This window comes from Nansenia antarctica (assembly GCF_963989245.1).
Source record: "Nansenia antarctica genome assembly, chromosome: 20".
Taxonomy (NCBI): domain Eukaryota; kingdom Metazoa; phylum Chordata; class Actinopteri; order Argentiniformes; family Microstomatidae; genus Nansenia; species Nansenia antarctica.
The window spans coordinates 18,250,539-18,273,407 of record NC_137693.1 but is presented as its reverse complement, the minus strand read 5'-3'; the positions used below and the strand labels follow the sequence as shown (position 1 = coordinate 18,273,407).

General features: G+C 45.0%; 2 protein-coding genes across 2 annotated transcripts in view; both read left to right on the top strand.

Moving 5' to 3' along the window:
* Positions 1–258: 258 nt before the first annotated feature.
* LOC308174769 (calpain-5-like) lies at positions 259–11,198 on the top strand (the record flags this gene model as incomplete). The annotated part of the gene is made up of 12 exons (XM_080549869.1): positions 259–423; positions 2,644–2,778; positions 3,247–3,455; positions 3,573–3,765; positions 6,004–6,194; positions 6,317–6,394; positions 6,595–6,790; positions 7,205–7,327; positions 9,771–9,973; positions 10,463–10,584; positions 10,740–10,876; positions 11,016–11,198. The coding sequence occupies 12 exons, from the start codon at positions 259–261 to the stop codon at positions 11,196–11,198; spliced, it is 1,935 nt and encodes a 644-aa protein (XP_080405995.1).
* Positions 11,199–13,749: 2,551 nt separating this feature from the next.
* The window catches only part of LOC308174768 (calpain-5-like), a gene marked incomplete at both ends in the record, with an annotated part of 33,871 nt that continues 24,751 nt past the window's right edge, over positions 13,750–22,869 (top strand). The window contains 3 exons of the mRNA XM_080549868.1: positions 13,750–13,914; positions 15,803–15,934; positions 16,407–16,615. Of these exons, the coding sequence (XP_080405994.1) occupies positions 13,750–13,914; positions 15,803–15,934; positions 16,407–16,615 (506 nt within the window). The remainder of the gene's footprint in view (positions 13,915–15,802; positions 15,935–16,406; positions 16,616–22,869) is intronic.

Sequence of the window (22,869 nt, the reverse complement as noted above, 5' to 3'; positions counted from 1 at the left end):
GGACCAACCTTCCATGAGATACAACTTAACAATGTTGTGAAGCTATACAGTGTGTGTTTACAATTGCATTGTTTATAAACAATGGAGTAAAACAGGTTGATATTTTGGGTTCTGATAATCTAAGCTCATGAGGCATTTAAGTTATTTTATATAAGAATCAATGGCTATATACAGTATCGTTCATTTCTACCCATAAGTAACGTGACGTCTTATTCTGTGGTCAGTTTGCAGTTTGGAGGTTCCTGTGCCTGAACAATAATGTTCTCCTCAGTAACTTATTACAAAAACCAGCATTACGAGGACCTGAAGAAGGGATGTCTCGAGGACAAGAAACTCTTTGAGGACCCTGAGTTTCCAGTCACCAACGCATCTCTGTTTTTCAAGAAACCTCCTCCTGGTGTTGTAGAATGGAAGAGACCACGGGTGAGTTAAAGATACTTTACTATTCGATTTTGATTCACCTGGATGACTTTATTTGAGGCAAAATACAAGGATTCATCACACATTCTAGATGGGCAGATACAGTGAAATCCTCTGACAGTACTGTGCACAGCATGACCTTCACATCGTTAGCCTCATAGCATAATTGCCATATGGAAGTCATATTTTGGCCAAATGTAGATATCTGCATAACTCTACTCTCCTAAGGAGAAAACATTTAGCGAACGATATGGGTTTTCATAGGCTCCTATTCTGTGACAGTATTTCAGAGGTTAATGGGTTTTGAGAGGTTGTCTGAGGATTAATTTGCTGTTGGAGAACACAAGTGTCCCTGGGTCGTGTCATGGTGAATCATGGGGTGGTTCTTGGAAGTGGTAGAGTAAGTGTGTGATGTGTACACGCCATTTATTACATTTATGTCCAGACTGTCAGGTTATATGGCTGGCTTTGCTGCTGGAGGGAGAGAGAGCTGGACCTCGATTTAACATATTCCTGTTTCAGTGTTCTGATGACATATTGCTCAAAAACTGGTCTGACAAGAAGAGAAAATAAATATCTATACTAATTTGAAAAGAAAACATGCTCTAAGCCAGAACTATTTGACCAGGGGGGTATTCCACGAAACGCGATTAGAGATAATTCAGGCTTGTTTTCATGATTCACAACCATTTCAGATGGAGTTCCGTTCCCTGAATGTGGATCAAATCATTCGCTGTTTGGATGCTATGCAACCAATCCTTCAGAACAAACCTGGTAGCGACTAGATAGATAGATAGTGTCCTAGATAGATAGATGGATAGATAGTGTCCTAGATAGATAGATGGATAGATAGTGTGTTATGTTATGTTATGTTAATTTTATTTATAATGCGCCCCCCATCCAACTTTTACATCGGCCCGGGGCGCAGCCAGGGTAAAGGAACAGATAAAGACAAGGACAAGGACAAGGAACACAGAAAGCAAACAGACACAGACGACTTAAACGAACATCTCAAGGGATACAATTCACAACAAATAGGGAGTAGACTTAGGGAACATCATTGACAAAGAGGTGGGATTTTAACTTGGCTTTAAAGGAGTCCAGAGTGGGGGCAGACTTGATGGCGGAAGGGAGCGCGTTCCACAGGGTCGGTGCTATCACCGCAAAGGCACGGTCACCCTTCCTCTTGAGGGTGGTGCGGGGGACCCTCAGGCTGAGTTGGGCGTCGGACCTGAGCCTGGGCCTTGAGGTGGAAGACAGGTCCAGGAGGTCCTTGATGTAGGGTGGGGCGAGACTGTTGAGAGCTTTGTAGACAAAGGTGCAGATCTTGAACTTCACTCTCTTCTTTACTGATACATACTATCTAGCACACTATCTATGCTAAGTGATAAGTGAATCATCTATCCATCAGTAGGCTAATCATAAGAAATAATAATCTATGCCAAATCCAGGATCCAGTTACAATGCCAGAAGAACTAGAAAAACACCATGTAATCATGTCAGTTCTCGTAAATTGGCCTACATCATCATTTTAAACATACATTTTTAGATTAGATTCAACTTTATTGTTATTACAGAGTACAAGCATCAGACAACGAAATGCAGTAAAACGTGTACTGGTATGTCAGAAGCGGGATTCGAACCCCTGTTTTAAAAGAACACAATGATCTGATAGCAGCGGCTAATATCACTCTTCCATCCTGATGATCTGATGGTGTGGCCTGCTGCTAATATAACCACAGTAGTGAATGTTCATTTATTTAACAATTATATAATTAATTAAAAAAACAATAAGTAGGGGCTTTTATGATGTATGCATTTAATCTGTCAGTACTTTTTTGCCAAACCATTTCCTTCGCCTTGTTATTGCACTTTTTTATATCTTATTTTTTGTCTTCATAAAGATCAATAAGTAGGAGCTCTGCGCTGTCATTTTCCAGTCTAGTATCTTCTTTTGGACAATCGGCTCTTCTGGGCTCCTTCTTACTCTGGGCGCACGTCCAAAGCGAGACTTTCCAAACCGGTCTTGTGTGAACACTGATGACACAAGGCTGATTCTCATTCGAGGAATCACTTGAGGCTTGAATCCCAATCGAGAGTTGCTCGAACGAGGCTTCCCTTCGCGAATATACTAATCAACGTACGTGGAATACCCCCCAGGATTTGTGACAATTGTTTTTGTTTGTTTTACAAAACAAACGTTTGTACTTCCTCCTTTCACAGGATATCAGCTCAGATGAGCCACATCTGTTTGTGGAGGGCATCAGCTCCCATGACCTCAACCAGGGGATTGTGGGTAACTGCTGGTTTGTGGCAGCGTGCTCCTGTCTGGCCCTGAAGCCAAACCTCTGGCAGAAGGTGAGTCTGGTTTCCTCTGGTCTGACCACAGTCTGCCTGGAGACGAGTGTGATAAGAGGAGGAGAATCTCTTAGTAAAGAAAATGCATTATGTTTGGTAACACACATATAATGTATGTGAAGTATATGGGTGTGATGTTCACTACTGCTTATGTGTCATTCTATACAGTTGATACCTGACAATTTAGATTACATTAAAACATGAACAGTAAAAGTAAGACTGTCCCATTTAGTGAGAGTAATTGGGTCAGACATCTCGCACGTTTTCACATTAGATTCACTATATTAATGTCAATGGCAACACTTTGCTTTCCTGACAAAAGACATTTAATTCCTCAGCTCTTCAGATGCAGACATAACTGAAGTATTTTTGTTATTTCTGTTCTGTTGTCTGCTCTATCTAACTGCTCTATCTAACTGCATTCTCCACATCAAGGCTTGACGTGTAATTCGCCTTATGTGTTGACAGGTAATCCCTGATTGGAAAGAGCAGGAATGGGACCCAAAGCATCCTGACAGCTACGCTGGCATCTTCCACTTCCAGTTCTGGGTGTTTGGAGAGTGGATGGACGTGGTGGTGGATGACCGTCTGCCCACCATCAATGGAGAGCTCATTTACTGCCACTCAAACAATAACAATGAGTTCTGGAGTGCCCTCCTGGAGAAAGCCTATGCCAAGTCAGTATTATATGAACGTTCATGAACCCTGTGAACCCTTCAGTCCATTGTGTGCTCGCAGATTTCTGTATCTCTTCCTGACCCAAACTTCTCTGGCTGCTCCCTCTGTGTCTCCAGGCTCTCTGGCTGCTATGAGTCGTTGGACGGGGGCAACACAGGGGATGCGGTGGTGGATTTCAGTGGAGCTGTGGCAGAGGCCATCAACCTTGAGGCAGAGGCTTTCCATTCTGACCAGGAAAAACAGGACAAACTCTTTGAGGACCTGCTCAAAGTCTACGACAGGGGCGGAATAATCAGTAGCTCCATTAAGGTCTGTTTTCTTTTACATTTACATTTACATTTTTGGCATTTAGCAGACGCCTTATTCCAAAGCGACTTACAATCAATACAAGCAAGTGAATCATCAATCCACCAATCGTAGCAGGAAGAGTAATCCAGCTCAGGCCCGGGGCCATTGATAGAACGAAAAACCTTCTTCTATCACCTTCTTCTGAACTTATTTTTTATTTTTTTATTTTATATAGACACTGGAGAAACAGAGAAACAGTACAAGGGGCTCAATAGAAGTTTTTAGGGGACACAGTAGAGGGAAAAAGGGGGTGTCTTGTGACGCAGTGCTGGGGGGCAGTAGATGTCTCAGGAGGAGCAGTTAAGGTGTAACCTGAAGAGATGGGTCTTCAGTCTACGACGGAAGATGGGTAGTGACTCTGCAGTTCTGACAGCCGTAGGAAGCTCATTCCATCAGCGGGGAGCCAGTGTTGTGAAGAGACGTCTTGTGAAGAGACGGGCAGCATGACTGCCGTGTTGTTGTATAGGTGGTGGGGCCAGTCAGCCAGCCGAGGTGGAGGAGCGGAGTGAACGGGCTGGAGTTTGGGGGGGTGACCATTTCCTTCAGGTAGGCAGGGGCTGTCCCTTTAGCTGCCTGGTATGAAAGCACCAGATTCTTGAATCTGATGCGAGCTGCTATCGGGAGCCAGTGCAGGGTGCGAAGGAGAGGGGTGACATGAGAGTATTTGGGGAGGTTGAACACTAGCCGGGCAGCAGCGTTCTGGATGAGCTGCAGAGCTCTGATGGCGGAGGCGGGGAGCCCAGCTAGGAGTATGTTGCAGTAATCAAGGCAGGAGATGACCAGTGCCTGGGTCAAGAGTTGCGCTGCTTCTCTGGTGAGGAATGGTCGTATCCTTCTGATGTTGTAAAGGAAGAATCTGCAGGAGCGAGCCGTTGCTGCAATGTTCTCCGCACAGGATAGTCGGTTATCCAGGATCACTCCAAGCATCGAGGCTGTCAGGGGGTTACAGTAGAGTTCTCCACTGTGATAGAGAAGTCTTCGAGAGAGCAGGATTTCCCGGGGATGAAGAGGAGCTCGATCTTGTTAAGATTGAGCTTGAGGTGGTGGTCTGACATCCATGTTGAAATGTCAGCGAGACATGCAGAGACACGGGTTGCCACGTGTAGATCAGAGGGGGGGAAGGACAGGAAGAGTTGAGTGTCATCTGCGTAGCTGTGGTAGGAGAACCCATGTGAGGAGATTACCGAGCCAAGAGACTTGGTGTAGAGGGAGAAGAGTAGGGGCCCTAGGACAAAGCCCTGGGGTACCCCAGTGGTGAGGGTCCGTGGAGAAGACTATTCTCTCCAGGTCACCTGGTAGGTGCGCCCCGCCAGGTAGGAAGAAAACCAGGAGTGTGCGGTGCCAGAGATGCTCAGTTCTGAGAGGATGGAGAGAAGGATCTGGTGGTTGACTGTGTCGAAGGCAGCAGACAGGTCCAGGAGAATGAGAACGGAGGAGAGGGAGGAAGCTTCAGCAGAGTGGAGGGCTTCCGTGACAGCAAGGAGAGCAGTCTCAGTGGAGTGCCAAAGCCTTGAAGCCGGATTGGTGGAGGTCTAAATGTTCCATCTTCCAGAGATAGTCAGTCAGTTGTTTAGATGCCGCGCATTCAAGGGTTTTGGAAGGGAAGGAGAGAAGAGATACCGGTCTGTAATTGTGGACAGATGATGGGTCAAGGGTAGGTTTCTTGAGGAGCGGCTTGACTCTGGCTATTTTGAAGGCCGCTGGGACAGATCCTGTGGATAGGGAGGAGTTGATTAGGGTGGTACGGTAACGAAGGATGTCGGAGGAAATGGATTGGAGAAGAGGGGAGGGGATGGGATCGAGAGGGCATGTGGTTGCCCGCTTCGATGTGATAAGTGTGAGAATCTTCACCAGGGTTTTTTGACAGAGTTTTTTCTACTACTTCACTAGAGGCCCCAAATTGCTTGTTGCTGACTGAGCAGAGCAAAACATACCTAACAACTCAATAATGCTCAATAATACTCAACAACATGATTTATTTGTATTTATTGTACCTTGTCTTTAACAATATTTTTGAGAAAACAAACATAGTTTCAGTAAAGAGTATTTGAAACTTCCATTGGATTATGTCTCATCTATTAGAAATATTACTTTCTGTATAACAGTTTTGCACATGCAAATTGGACTTTATTACAGTATATGCCTAGACACGAGATGATGGACACAATAGACTGACTGCTGTCTTTGTCACTCTGTCAGGCGTCACCAACTGAGATTGAGGCGCGTATGGCGTGTGGCCTGGTGAAGGGACATGCGTACTCAGTAACAGCGGTGAAGAAGGTGCGTCTGGGCCACGGACTGATGGCTTATTTCCAGAATGAGACCATCTCCCTGATGCGCTTGAGGAACCCCTGGGGCAAGACTGAGTGGAATGGAGCCTGGAGTGACAGGTGAGGTCATTTAGCAGCATTAATCCTCTCCACATACAGTTCAACCTGTAACTCTGTCATAACATGGAATATACTATATTTCCTCTCTTATCTTCTCTCCATTCCCCCTCTCTATCCTTCAGCTCACCAGAATGGGAGAAGGTTGGCAGCATGGAAAGGGACAGTCTTGGCATCACAGTAGAGGATGATGGAGAGTTCTGGTGAGTGTAATCAAAGATTATAACTAATATCTCGCTTGTTTAGGGTGTGTAATAGTGTTTTTTGTCTGCCTATGTTAATTGGTGTGTGTGTATGTGTGTGTGTGTGTGTGTGTGTGTGTGTGTGTGTGTGTGTGTGTGTGTGTGTGTGCGTGTGTGTCTGTCTATGTCTGTGTCTGTGTGTATGTGTGATATCTCCACAGGATGACGTTCACAGACTGGTGTAAGTTCTTCACAGACGCAGATGTGTGTCGTCTCATCAACACTTCCCTAATCAGCATCCACAAGACATGGAGTGAAGTGGTGCATTTTGGGAGCTGGACCAAGCATGCAGAGCCTTTTAACAACCGCTGTGGAGGTTGCATGAACCACAAAGAGACCTTCCTACAGAACCCACAGGTACTGACCCCACACCACCCCTTCTTAACCTTTTCACACGTTCACACACATTCTAGACATTTCCATCCACCCCGATTGGTATAAGAACTGTCTCATGCTGTCTCTACTAATGTGAACGTATACATAACATTTTACAGTTGTAAAAACATAGGCCTGTAGTTTGTGCAAACTGTTTATGTGAAATAACAGAGTGCTGATTGGTGCATCTATGGTAAAAGAGGTTCAGATGAAGTATTCGATCACACCGTTGAGGCCATAGGCTTGAGGGACCACTCTAGACTTGTATCGCCCATTTGAGCGTCAAATTCGCTCTTACTTTTTTTTTTTACTCTGAATGCCTGGTCCTCACGTATACGACTCATGCCTGTCCTAACCCTGACCCTAACCCTAACCCTAACCCTGTCCTCTGTACAGTTCCTGTTTGACGTAACCAAGGAGGAGGATGAGGTCCTGATCTCCCTCCAGCAGCGAGACATGAAGATCCACAGGAGCATCGGGCAGGGAGAGAACCTCACCGTCGGCTTTGCTGTCTTCAAGGTAGGAGACGAGAGTTCAATTCCAGAAGGATTATAGTGGGACTGGGATGAGACACTGGGCTATGGTTGCAGGCCGCTTTTCTTTCTCTTTATTTTTTTTACAGATAATGAAAGTGCAGATTGTAAGCTTTCAAATGATGTCATATATTAAAATCATTTGAAAATATTCGAAGAAGATATGCTTATTTCAATGTTGGTCTCTCAAACGGGGAATTGGAGACAATCGCTCTGAATCAAAACACGAGTTTGCAACCATCGTGTTGGTAGCTACCTAGCAGCTAAAAAGAAAACATCTCTAGTGTACTAAGTCATGTATCACTAACCTAGTAGCCTACGAAGCAGGATGGCAGACGATACAGTGAATCCAATTCACAAATGATAGGTATTTAGTGATCCTTAAACTGTTGTTTGTTGATTGAGTGGGCTCTTCAACACTTAAACTCTCGTAAGGACCCCAATTGAAATAAGCCAGTGGCTTTCTTGGGTTTTTATCCTGTTAGTTGACCTTGTATGTAATATGTACTTTCATGTACCTACTTCTGCAAATCTTCTAATAAAGTTTTCAATCAATCAATCAAAGTAATATAAAAAACAAAAAAACTGAAAACACGTTATTTTTAAAAGAAGCTTTTTGGTCGTTTGTGCAACTTGAGAATTGCCAACATGCTGAACTTTTCACCAGGCCGTGTCACATTTGTCAGTGAAACTAAATATCCACTGCTGTGCGCACTGGTGCCTATTATTTTAGTTATGTTTATTTTAGGGGAGAAGTTCTCTGCGACATTATGTTTGGCTTCACCCTCTGTAAAAAGAATTTGGCGAGATCAATGGAATCTCACTTTTCTCTTCATCTGCTGAACAATCAGCAAACCAGTCAGTGGGTATTTATAATTATAGGCGGACATTACTTAAAATGTCCAGTTCATATCAGAGACAAGAATTATTATTTCAACACAACCTGTAATCACACATTATTAATCTGCACTGTGTGTGCAAGCCTGAGAGGGGAGGGTCAGCAATCACCTCAGGAGATGGCTGGGGCCTGAGCAGCATCTACACCCCATCACCCCAACACCCCAACAAACTGCAACTTCCCTTCAAATCCTTAGAGGAGGAATTCAAGGTAACAAGAGCCAGAGAAGTGGTACAGTACAGTGACTCGAGTGATCCGAAGGTGGCTAAAGCTGTTCAGGAAGCAGATTCAAGGCTGTTGGAGTGGTCACACAAGGCCGGACTGGGCTAGTATCCTTTCCAACTCCCCAAATGAACACCATAGGAGGGAAGGAAAGGCGTGGCTTGGTTCAGGTGGAGGTGAGAGCAGCAGTGGAGGAGATGAAAACCTGCAAGTTGGTGGGAATCAAGCAACAAGGAGCTTGGACAAGATGGGAGAATGCGGTCAAGAGGCGAAGAAGTGCTTTGGAAAGCCGAGCCACACTGCATCAAATGTCTCTTCCAGGCAGTGTACGATGGAACCCTGGAGCACATCCTCAGCTGCTGCACAAAGGCACTTGGAGAGGGACGCTACCGATGGAGGCATCGGTCCATCAAGTCCTGAAGACTGTCGCTGCAGTTTAGTGGGCGAAGCGGTCCCGACCCTCCAAGCAGGTCATCGCCTTTGTCAGAGCCGGGGAGCCAAAACCCACCAGGCATCCTGACCTCTGCAAAGGACTGGCAGCTGTTGGTGGACCTCGAACGGCAGCTGCTGAAGTTCCCCAACCATACTGCAACCACCACCCTGCGACCAGGCATTGTTCATGTGTCTGAGACCACCAAGTAAGCTGCTGGAGCTGACAGTCCCATGGGAAGTTCGCTTGGAAGAGGCCTTTGAAAGAACGCAGGATTGGTAAGCAACTGTCAGCAGGCTGGATGGAGAGCGAGGCGTCTCGCAGTGGAAGTTGGACGCAGGATTCGCAGCAGAGCCTTCAGATATTTGGGCAATGAGGGAACGAGGAAGAGGAGTGCCATCCGCTGTACCATCAATGCGGCAGTGGAGAGCCATGGAGTCATAAGCCAGCCATCGGGACACAAGCTGGGGTCTGATCAGCCCCGGCTGGGTCACCTGGAGGAGGGGTATGAGATGTTGAAAGACCCGAAACGCTCGATGATTCCAGGAACATCACTGAAGATGTGTCCAGAGGCATCAATAAATGTATATACACTAGGGATGGGAATCAAGAACCGCTTCCAGTTGAGAACCAGTTCCAAATTGTTCGATCCATCGGAATCGTACGCCTACAAGATTATCGGTTCCTTTTACCAATGCCGGCATGTTTTTCTGACAGTTGTGCGTTGCAAAAACTCATGCGTCATGATGTCAAACTCAAAGTCTGCGGTGTAGTATTGGAATGTAAAGTTTTATCTAGTCACAACAAGGACAGTATTCATGTAGGCCATAGATTCCTATTTTTCTAAAGAAGATTTGTTTGTTGTGTTTTCCTGTAAAGGTGGAACTCAACAGGAAGTACCGCATGCATGACATCCTCACCCAGAGGAACGTGTCGACATCTACTTATATCAACGCACGTACAGTGTTCCAGAGGTGCATCCTCTCCAAGGGCCGCTATGTCATCATACCCTCCACCTTTACGCCAGGGATACTGGGAGAGTTCATGATGCGTGTTTTCACTGATGTGGATTCAGGATGCAGGTACTGAGAGCATGACAGCATGAATGTAGCATGACAAACAACACATGTATTATTATAGTATGCATCTTATTGATTAAGTATACAGTAATATATGGTTCAGCCTACTGTCATGTTTAGGTGACATATCATCTTACCCTGAGTTGTCCTCATAGGCCAGTAGTGAAAGCTTCTCCAGTTCTCTGTTCTCCACGTTGGTTTTCGCACCACAGGCTAACAGTTAGCAGCACCCTCTCCAATAGCCAAGATTCAGACAGATCCTAAATTAGCATCATTTAAATTACATTACAAAATCTCCTCAGAGACAATGGAGAACGGAAAACCAGAGGTTTCACTACTGCAGTTTGTGAGGGAGTGCTGCCTGAAAAGGTTGTGAGGGGTTGGCCATATTTTATGCTATTCCCTCTAATGACTAACCTCTGCTGCGCTCTCTCTCTCTCTCTGTCTCTCTCTCTCTCTCTCTTTCTCTCTCTCTCTCTCTCTCTCTCTCAGAGAGCTGACACAAGACAAGCCCAGCGTGAAGTGCTGGAGTTCATTCCTTGGGTATCCCCAGGCAGTGACCCATGTCTACATCCATGGAGCTGAGGGGCTGGAGAACCAGGACAGCACAGGGGGTGAGAACTCTCTCCTCAATCTACAACTCAAACATAGAACTCACACCTATTCTTGTTCCAGCACATTAACTTACATGGGAACATGAGTCATAATGAGACATTATGGCAGTGTCAAACACAGCTTTATAACTGGTTCAATCCGTGTCATTGTGCAGGTGCAGACCCATATGTGATAATATCCTGTGAGGGCAGCTCAGTGCGGTCCACCGTCCAGAAGGACACCCTGGAGCCGTTGTTTGAAACAAGAGCCATCTTCTACAGGAAGAAGCCCAGGAAGCCAATTACAGTGGAGGTGAGACAGGTGGTCTAAACCTCAGCACAGAAGAGGGGAGACATGTATGAATGTCCTGATGACCTCTACAGATGGTGAAATAGTGTAGCAGTCATGCCGTGGTCTTATCTGGTGTCCCCCTCCTCATCCCCCTCCTCAGGTGTGGAACAGCAATGCTGTGAAGGACCAGTTCCTGGGTCAGGTGGTGCTGACGGGCTCTGTGAAGGACTTGACGAGCCCCCAGAAGCTGCAGCTGAGGAAGGCAGGCCGACAGATGGCAGATGAGATGCCTGGCTTCATCAGCCTGCGGATCGTTACCTCCGCCCAACTCACAGACATGTGACCTCCTCCAGCACTCAGCTGACTCCTACACTGTGTCAGGTCCCTCACAATGACAATGCCAGACAATTCAGTATGGAGCTCATCACTACATGTCATATGGCTGTCAATCACAGGGACTGGCAGGGACCAAGAAGCAACTTCAAGCATTTTGGATTTTTCTCTTGATTGTTTTTGCATGACTTTTGAGAGGCTGCTCTGTAAAGAGACACTTTTTACTAATATGAAGTCAGCATGACCCAAGAGATAATGTCATTTTTTTAGAGACTTGCTACACAATAGATTGACTATAAAGCAGATATATAGACTGGTAGTATGTATAACATTTCATTCCATTTACAAGCTGTTATCGTTCATATACAAATCTCAGTAACTTTTTTCAAATAGGTACAGTATTGCTTAAAATATTTAACTGTTTATTAAAATCTCTGAATGTATCTACATGTTCATTTCATGTACCGTTCCATTGTTTGGTGTCCTATCACAGAAAAAGTGAAATGTTTAAAGGGCAAAATGTGTGCATCTAAATAACTGCTATGTACTTATTGCTTGAGTACTGTATACTTTTCTGAAACACGTAATGTATGTCTCACACTAACGTTTACATGCAATAGTAAAGTGCACTTGTGTGTGTTACATTTATAATATGTGTGTAGAGCCTTTTTTGCTGCCATGTTCCCTAGGCCTACCGTAGATGGTTCTGCGTGAGCGGTCCTGTCCTCTCAGTAACATCTCCCGTGTGTATCTTGCGTGTACAATCTGATCCCTTGAAGGAAGTTAATTAAAACACTAATATAGTGGACCTAAGTAGCCTGAGCAGTATCAAACACAGATTAAAATAATCTCATAAAAACCCTGTTTGGCACCCCTGACTGGGGTACAGTAACCCTCAGCCGCGTCCCTTTGACACGGCCCACCATAACTCACCATGAATATAGAGCTTATCGCTCTCCAGCGGTCACAAAGCAGAATTCCTCAGTAAAGAGACATGACTGCAGTTGTTTATGAAGAGCTTAACATCTAGGGTCAGGGTGCTTCCTGCTGGCCATTAAGTTAGAATATCATCAGTCCCCAGGGGACAGTGGCTGTTTTGCTTGTAATTATTTACAAAGCTATATGGACGACATCACTCGCCTGCTCCGAACTGCACCATTTACATCCAGACTCCTGTAGAGGCTGGATGAACTGATCACCTGGGCAAGGATGAAATTCAAGCCAGGTTTGGGACTGAGCAAACCTGTGACCTCTGCAGGACCATCAACGCCTCCCTCCAGCACAGTTTGTCAGGTTGCAAAACTGCACTGACACAGGGCCGGTTCAGATGGCGGCACGGCCAGGTGCTCAGGAAGCTGGTGGAGTTGATGGAGAAAAGACGGCAAGAGGCGAACAGCGAGAGTCCAGCAGGGAGCAAACAGCAGGTCCACTTCCTCAGGCAGGGGGAGCCCGCAGCCAATACTAGCAAGAGACCAGCACCCAAGCTCCTGACACCAGGGCTGGAGTGGGAAATGGGGGTGGACCTGGGCAGGCAGCTCCATTTTCCTGGGGAGTTCTGCAGCACTACACTGCAGCCAGACATGGTTCTGCAGCACCACACTGCGGCCAGAGATCAGACGGTTCTTTGGACCTCAGCCAGAAATTCAGCACTGCTGGTTGAGCTCACAGTGCCATGGGAATAGGGGTTGGCGGCAGCCCACGAAAGGAAGAAGGCAAAATATACTGACCTGGTCGCGGAGTGCAGGGAAGGTGGATGAAACGCGAGACTCTACCCGGTGGAAGTGGCACCAGGGACTCAACAACGCTTCTGCTAAAGGACCTAGGGCTACGGGGTGCCAGACTGCACAAGGCAACCAGGACGATATCGGAGGAGACGAAGAAGGCAAGCTTTTGGCTCTGGCTGAGAAGGCGAGATAAGGCACGGGGAGCAAGCAACTCCTGAAGATGGTTAGCTGTAGGGAGTGTCAGGGAGACATCCCTATTCACTGCCCCACCACCAGGAGATGTTCTGGGTTAAGGGGCGAATCATCTGTGAGTGATGGTCCCTAGCTGATGACCCTGCAGCTAACCAGTAGGCACTGGTGGAGGTGTGGCAGGCCTAGAGCCTAGCAGGAAGACCATCTATCTGTTCAGTTTAAATGTCTGTTTGTTTTGTAACAAACTTGGCACCCATAGGATTGTTCCATATTATTCAAGGTCATGTTTGTGAATGTTCAGACTGGTCAGAGTACAGTGAATGCATGGTTGACCAATACTCTGAAAGTTTACTATTAAGATACAGTAATACTGTGTTTCATCCTAAAACCATATCAGACTCTTGCCCTGAGGGAGTTTGTTTATATGAAATTTACTTTTTTTAACAAGATTTGACATACAAGGATTTATAGGGTGTATTACGGTATGTCAACACATCCAAGGTTAAAAGTCAAAAATCATAGATCCTCTTGCAATGAGCCCATCCTCTGATTTCTCACTCCACCAGCCTCCCCCTCTGCCTATAAATAACATGAAGTCTTATTCTGTGGTCAGTTCGCAGTTGAGGTTCCAGAGTCTGAACAATAATGTTCTCCTCAGCAACTCATTACAAAAAACAGTGTTACGTGGACCTAAAGAAGGAATGTCTTAAGGACAAGAAACTCTTTGAGGACCCTGAGTTTCCAGTCACCAACGCATCTCTGTTCTTCAAGAAACCTCCTCCTGGTGTTGTAGAATGGAAGAGACCACAGGTGAGTTAAAGATACTTTACTATTCGATTTTGACTCACCTGGATGACTGAGACTGCTCTTACAGAGACATGTTTGTATGGATTTTGCTGTGTATTTATCACTCATTCGAGATGGGCAGATCACTGTGAGACTTACAGTACTGTGCACAGTTTGACTGAATTCTACGAGACCATTGTTTGCTAGATTTTATAGGCTCATATTCTGTGACAGAGTATTTCAAAGGTTAACTTCTGTTGAGAGGTTACTTGAGGAAAAATAAAATAGTATTTCAAAGGTTCATATATGTTTAGAGGTTGTCTGAGGTTAAGCTGTAGAATATAAGGAGGTGGCCCTGCCACACCATGGTGGTTCTTGCAAGTGGTAGTAGCTTTGTATAGTAAGTGTGTGATGTGTGCGCATCATTTACTGTCAGGTAGTATGGCTAAGTTTGTTGCTGTTCCCATATAGGACCGAGACACAGAGGTAGACCTCTATTTAACATATTCCTGTCTCAGTGTTCTGATGACCCAAGAGTTGGTGGGACAAGAAGAGAAATACATTTCTTAATGATGAGAAAGAACGATATGATTCTTAATGATAACAGAACAACACCTCCAGAGAATTTCAACTAATGTTATAAGAAAACGTGCTCTAAGCCAGATCTACCTAACCTGGTGACTATTGTTTTAGAAATAAATTATCTCCCTTCATCATGGACCTAAAAAGTCCTACCAGCATTCTACTATAGCAGGGGTGTCAAATTCAAACTTATTGAGGGCCAGGCTGAGGTTTGTGAATAAAATCTGGGGCCAGGCATTTAGTACAATGAATTTTTTATTTGTTATCAAAGAAATAGGAGAAGAAGTAGGCTAGTAACTGTATTACATTTTTAAAACATGGCATTGATGCACAGATATGATCAAATAACCATAAAATATTATGCTTTTTCCATGTTTGTGGGTAATTCTTACCGGCAAAACTGATTAATAAAGCTAAATAGTCTAAGTGCTGAAACAATGTTTTTGTATAAAATGATAACTGCATAATTAAACAAACCACATCACAGTAGCGTACTTTTGTCTGTAACAAAATAACAAATAGGGTCTTTGTTACCAGCATTAATTAACCAAGCAAAATAGTATTTATCAAATGCTTTTTTTTAAATAAAATAACTGCACAGTTAAACAAAACACATTTGGATCACACTACTTTTGTCTTTGGTTTTCAGAAAAACTGTTTGATAAAGCAAAGTAGTCAATGCAAGCTGTATCTCTCTATGGCTTACTGTGGAAACTTGAATACAACAATAAGGACTACAATGCCAAGTCTTAAGCCTATTCTGCTTGATTTTTAGTTCAACAAAAAGTCAAAGAATTAAAACACAACCTTCAACAGAAAAACATGTTCACTCGCATCAACAGCCAGTGTGAGGGAGATGCTAAAAACTAAAGCCAAGGAATGTGTTTATTCACTGGCTGCTAATGAGAGTACAGACAGGACGACACTTCCAAGATTTCCATATTCATCACTGAGGAATGTTGGATCTAAAAGTACAACAACTACTGGACACCAAACAACTACTGGACAGGACATGTTCTCACAAGTGGAACGGTGCATCAACGACACGTCCATGTTTCCATAATACTCTTCTTGCTTCTTCGAAAATGCTTCTTTCGAAATGCCTCTGAAGGTTATATTCTTTTAAAACTGCCAATGACTCTTGACATACGAGACACATTGGCTTTTGTTTGAATTCACAAAAATATGTTTTTATTAATTAATTATTATTATATTATTATTATTCATATTCTCTCTGATATTGACATAGGGTACTATAGTATAAGGAATATCTTAACACGTATCAACAAAATGAACACCTACTGTTCCCTCACTCCTTTCATTGTCACAGGAAATCAGCGATGAGCCACATCTGTTTGTGGAGGGCATCAGCTCCCATGACCTCAACCAGGGGCTTGTGGGTAACTGCTGGTTTGTGGCAGCGTGCTCCTGTCTGGCCCTGAAGCCAAACCTCTGGCAGAAGGTGAGTCTGGTTTCCTCTGGTCTGACCACAGTCTGCCTGGAGACGAGTGTGAGAAGAGGAGGAGAATCTCTTAGTAAAGAAAATACATTATGTTTGGTAACACACATACAATGTATGTGAAGTATATGGGTGTGATGTTCACTACTGCTTATGTGTCATTCTGTACAGTTGATACCTGACCCACAATTTAGATTACATTAAAACATGAACAGTAAAAGTAAGACTGTCCCATTTAGTGAGAGTAATTGGGTCAGACATCTCGCATGTTTTCACACTAGATTCACTATATGAATGTCAATGGCAACACTTTGCTTTCCTGACAAAAGACATTTCATTGCTCAGCACTTCAGATGCTTGGGCATCACACTGACATAACTGAGGTATTTTTGTTATTTCTCTTCTGTTGTCTGCTCTATCTAACTGCATTCTCCACATCATGGCTTGATGTGTAATTCGCCTTATGTGTTTACAGGTAATCCCTGATTGGAAAGAGCAGGAATGGGACCCAAAGCATCCTGACAGCTACGCTGGCATATTCCACTTCCAGTTCTGGGTGTTTGGAGAGTGGACGGACGTGGTGGTGGACGACCGCCTGCCCACCATCAATGGAGAGCTCATTTACTGCCACTCAAACAAGAACAATGAGTTCTGGAGTGCCCTCCTGGAGAAAGCCTATGCCAAGTCAGTATTACATTAAGAGCATGGCTACACAACGTCGATACGCGATTTCAGTGCCGATCTGATCTCCAGCCTCACGAGCGTTTTCACATTGTCGCGCAAAGATTCTCCAGCCACACAGAATTGCGTATCACAGGATCATTCAAGTACACTAGGCATGCGTGTACTGGTAGACCCAGGAAATGACCTAAGACCTAGAAGCACGTCACTACATCACACTGGGCATGCATGTGTTGATACTAAACCAGGAAGCACAACAAAACATTCTCCACTCCATTCTGATTGCAGAAATGAAGAACTTTACAGCAATGGTGAAAAGTACTACCTTTGTTTGGACCAACGATGAGGTGGATCCAGTGGTGTAGTCTAGTTTTTTCTAGTGGGTATACTGTGATTTTGCCCTCCCAGTCAGAGCGACACCTGTCCCGTAGCGACACCCCATAAGCACCACCACACTCACTTATATAAAGTATGCATCTACACCAGTGTTTGCTGCCTTGGGGGGGGGTGGGGGGTGGCATGGACTGTACTTGTACATCAAGCTGCCTCACGCTACAGAAACAGGAGATAGGCTCCTGCCCCCTAAGGGCCGTTAGGCTCGAGAACCATCGGTTCTCAAGGCTACTTATGTGGTCTTGACTACATGTCCACTTTCTCACCTGGTTCAATTGCTCTCTCTCTCTCTCTCTCTCTCTGGTGTGCCGACACCATCCTGCTCTCTCTCATTCTCTCCCTCTCTATCCTCCTCTCTCCCTCTTTTGCTGTCAACCAAAAGAAAAATATAACAACCAGAGTATTTATAATTTAATAAGAGGTATACATTGAATTCATATCAGATCATAACATCATTCTAATTGAATATTGGGTTGCTGTGGGCAATAGAGTCAGATACTGTCTTTACTTACTCTCTCACCTGTAAGAAAATCGTATGTCCAACTACAAAAAACACAGCTCATTTCCAATGAGTGAGGGTTTGTTCCAATGCTTCAATCAACTGTCCATGTACTGTAAATATACCATTATGGTATTACCATAAAGCCCAATTCTAGCAGAATAAGAAAGATTGTATATCTACTTTAAGTAAAATAATAAAGTGCCTCCAGTTAGCTCTTTATCTGGCAAGTGTGCAAGCAGACCACCTCATCACCTCTGAGCTAGCTAGCTTGCTAGTTCTTTGACACTATTTACACTATGGAACTATAGTCAGACACTTTCTAGTCACAATAATAACGACTAATTTGAATCAACTTTCTCTGTCAGAACACTCAGTAATGTATATTTGCTAAGGTTTCAACTTGCTTACTTTCTTCTGCAGAGCTTTCACCCTGCAAAAACTCTCTCGCGTCGCGCGCACACTCACGCAAAATCAAAACAAACCAAACCATTCTCCAGCTCTGAAGCTGTGTGTGGAGGTCTGGCCCGCCCACCCCAAGGCAACTGTAGGGGAAATACTGAGACCAGCATTCTGAACGACTGGTTATGCGATAACAAACATGTCAGAAAGTTCGAAGTAAGTGCTTCGTAACACAGACGGGGTGAATTTTATGAATAAAAGTGTGAAAGTTCTGTCACAAAACGCCGTTACGTATCCTCGCGCATTTTCTAGTGGGTATACGCAAATCCTTGGTCTTTCCTAGTGGGTATACGGCGTAGTCCTGCGTATCACGTAGACTACACCACTGGGTGGATCTGTTACTCAAAGTAACACAGGAGTACAGGGCGATCAACGTGGCCGAAAACATTGATTGGGAGTCGGTGCGTAGCAAGTACAGCGACATATTGGAGAGATTCCGGGAGCATTATCCCTCGGAGGAAGGTGCCTCGGTGATAGGGAAAGACTAACCACACAAGCCAGCAGAAAGACTACCCACACAAGCCAGCAGAAAGACTACCCACACAAGCCAGCCGAAATCACAAAAGGTATATTGTAGAAGTGTAACGGTTCACGTATTCGTACCGAAAATCTTCGGTACGGGCCGCTCGGTTAATAGAATACAGCGTTGTACTGCACGTGCAAAACGTTTTATTTTATTTTAAGTAATCTCCGGTGTGTATAAAATAATGTGTAAAAAATAAAGAGTGAAGTGCAAACCCAGCTGCCCATTGCATTTAAGCAACCACCACTCGCTAACAATTCAGACCGGGCCAATGCCATAACAAACGCCATAGGTGTGTTGTTATTATAGTACATAACATTGGTTCCGCCCTATGTTGTTGTACCCGGACCGGGGGACCGGGGTGAGAGCGACAGAGTGTCTGGAAGACGGATGTGCAACGTGTTATTAAAAGCCAGTTAAGAAACCCCTGCCTGTTTATTCCTAGTTAGGAATACTGGAAACAACAAACATAACATGGTGTCAGATAATGGGACTGGCAACGCGGAGTTCATCGACTTATGAAAAAGGAATGTGCTGGATTCCGAAAGCACACATCTGCGGACTGCTAGCAAGAGGAGCGTCACGCGAGCATGTCTAGCGAGAGTGGAAGTGACAGTGATCAAGCTACCGTGAGTGAAAACGATTCGAACAATCAACAAGGAGACCAAGAAAATCCTGCACGTAGTGTTCCCCATCATGGATAAACTCAGTCCTCCCACACCCATGCAGTTCAGTGGCAATCTTGCTGATAATTGGAAGAGATTCAAGCAGAGATTTAATATTTACTTGGCCGCGAGCGGGGCGGGGGGAGGAGATGAAAAGCTAAAAGCGTCTATATTTTTGCATGTAATAGGAGAAGATGCATTGGACATTTACAACACCTTTCAAATAGATGAGGGAAATTTAACATTGACTGAGCTAGTGACAAAGTTCGAGGAGTACTTTGTGCCCCGTAAAAATGTCACTTTTGAGAGATATAAGTTCTTCTCTGCCGCTCAGAAGACAGGTGAGAGTTTTGATCAGTACTTAACTGAAATACTTACTTTGAGCAAGTCATGTGAATTCGGAGATTTAAGAAACTCATTAGTCAGAGATCGAATAGTGTGTGGGATTCCTGATAATGGGCTTAGAGAAAGATTACTACGTGAAAGTGATTTAACGCTAGAGAAAACAGTTCACATGTGCAGAGCAGCAGAAACCACTCGCGCACAAGCAAAGGAGCTGCGCATGGATGAGTCGGCAGCAGTGCATGCCGTGAAAAGAGAGGGACAGCGCCCAAAACAGTTTGGAAAGCAAAAGCCTACAGAGCAAAGTCCCAAGAGTCCAAACAGTAGATGTGGAAGATGTGGAGGCAAGCATATGCCTAGGTCATGTCCTGCTTATGGAAAAGTCTGCCACAAGTGTGGGAAGGATAACCACTTTGGGAGGTATTGCAAAGCTGAGGCTTCAGGGATGAAAGTGGACACAGTGGAAGAAGAGCCAGAGGAGTTCTTGGTTGACTCAGTACAGTCTAGCACAGCAGATGCGTGCAAATGGTTAGTCCCATTAACTGTGAATGAGACCATAATTCCATTCAAGATAGACACTGGTGCACAAGTCAACCTTATGTCCATACATGATTACAAGACCCTCACAGTTAAGAGCAAAATACACCCGGTGAAAGTAAAAGTGACAGGCTATACAGGAGAGACAGTTCCAATTAAAGGTTGTTGTATAGTGACTCTAAAGCACAAGGGACAGCAGTTAAAGACACAGGTGCTCATAGTAGAGAAGAGCGTACAGCCAATCCTAGGTCTGAGTACCTGTGAAAAGCTTGACTTAGTGAGAAGGGTGTTTGTAGTGAATTCCCAGACTAGCACAGACCACAACGCAATTATGCAGGAGAACAAAGATGTCTTTGAGGGACTAGGATGCTTGCCTGGTGAGCACAAGATATGTGTGGATGACACAGTGACTCCTGTAGTTCATGCGTGCAGAAAGATTCCATTTGCACTGAGAGACAAACTCAAAGAAGAGCTAGCACGCATGGAAAAGATGGGCGTCATAAAGAAAATAGACGAGCCAACAGATTGGGTGAGCTCACTAGTGGTTGTGCTGAAGCCAAGTGGAGCTCTACGCATATGTCTTGATCCACGGGATCTAAACAGGGCTATAAAGCGTGAGCATTTCAAGCTACCAACAAGAGAAGAGATCATGTCACAGTTTGCTGGTGCTAAATGGTTTAGCAAGCTGGATGCGTCAACAGGCTTCTGGCAGATGAAGCTTGATGAGGCAAGCTCAAAACTATGCACGTTCAACACACCAGAAGGACGGTTTCGCTTTCTGCGTTTACCTTACGGTATTCTGTCTGCGCCAGAAGTTTACCATAAAACAATCCATATGATCTATGAGCACATAGAGGGAGTGGAGACCATGATGGATGACATCATCGTGTGGGGATCCACAAGAGAAGAACATGATGCACGGCTGAGGGAAGTACTGGATCTGACACGCAAGTCCAATCTGAAATTAAACCAGAACAAGTGTGAGTTTGCAGTGAAAAGCCTTACCTTTGTGGGAGATGTGATTTCAGAGCAAGGTGTCAAGCCAGATCCAAGGAAGACGTCAGCCATAATGAACATGGAACGTCCACAGAACAAAGAAGAGGTGAGGAGATTTCTGGGAATGGTCACATATTTGGCTAAATTTATCCCCCAGTTGTCTGCCCAGTCAGCACCACTCAGATGGCTTCTAGAGCAGAAGAACGAGTGGGAATGGTCCCATGAGCAGGAAGAGTGCTTCCATAAGCTGAAGGAGATCTTAACCAAGGAGCCAGTGCTCAAGTTTTATGACCCAGAACGGAGCACTAGGATCTCGGCAGATGCTTCTCAGTACGGCCTAGGGGCAGTACTGCTACAGATGTATGACAACAGCTGGCAGCCCGTAGCCTACGCGTCTCGTGCATTGACAAGTGCTGAAGTTAGATACGCACAAATAGAGAAGGAACTTTTAGCCAGCACATATGCATGTGAACGTTTCCATCAGTACATATATGGAAAGGCTTTTGAAGTGGAAACAGACCACAAGCCCCTAGTATCAATAATGTCCAAGCCCCTCAATGATTGTCCTCTGAGGATTCAGCGACTGTCAATCAGACTGCAGAAATATGACGTGAGAATGGTCTATACACCAGGAAAATTCATGTTTGCTGCTGACACGCTCTCACGCGCAGTCAACAAGATGGAAAGTCCAAATGAACAGAAAAGCGTCGAAATAGAAGCCTATGTTGACATGATTATCACATCACTTCCTGTGTCTGCGGAGCGGACAGAGAAGATCAGGAAAGCAACTGAACTAGACGAGACACTGAAAGAGCTCAAGAAGACCATACTGAAAGGGTGGCCTGTGCAAAAGCGTGATTGCCCAAGCCAGATCCAAGATTACTGGGCATGCAGATCAGAGCTCTCAGTTGCTAAGGACATTGTCTTCAAAGGAAGCAGGTTTGTCATCCCGTCATCCATGCGCAAGGAAATGCTGCAGAAAGTGCATGAGGGACATTTGGGTGAGGAAAAATGTAAACGTAGAGCGCGTGAAGTAATGTACTGGCCAAGGCTCAACCAAGACATCAGCCACACCACAGCTGCATGTGAAATATGTCTCACCTACAGGTCCAAACAACAAGCAGAGCCGCTCATGCCCCACCCTGTACCTGATCGCCCGTACCAGAAGGTCGGAGTGGATTTGTTTGACTGTAACGGTAAAAGCAACATTGTAGTCACAGATTACTTCTCCAACTACCCGGAAGTTGCAACACTGCAGTCAACATCCAGCAGAACAGTCATAGCCTACCTTAAAACAGTCTTTGCGAGACATGGAGTTCCCTGTGAGGTGTTTTCAGATAACGGGCCACAGTTTTCCAGCAGCGAGTTTGCTGGTTTTGCAGAGGACTGGGGTTTTCACCATGCCACCTCAAGCCCTAACTACCCGAGATCCAATGGGCTCGCAGAGAGTTCAGTCAAGGTTGTCAAGGCTCTCATGAAGAAGGCTCAAGATGGACAGGAGGAGTTCCAGAGGAGTCTGATGGTATACAGGAGTGCCCCTTTGGAAAATGGTTTGTCCCCAGCCCAGATGCTGATGGGAAGACGCTTACGCACTAACCTTCCTATCCATGAGAACCTGTTGACACCTGTAGGAGCGCACACAATGAGGACAAGGAAACAAGAACAAAAAGAGAAACACAAGTTGCAACATGACAAGAAGGCAAAACGCTTACCAAGCCTCAAGCCAGGCGATACAATCCGTATCCTGGATCACGCAAAAGGCACATGGAGGCAAGGAGGATGCGTGCAAAGAGAAGTTGCACCACGCTCATACCTGATCCGGACAGACCATGGTGCAGCT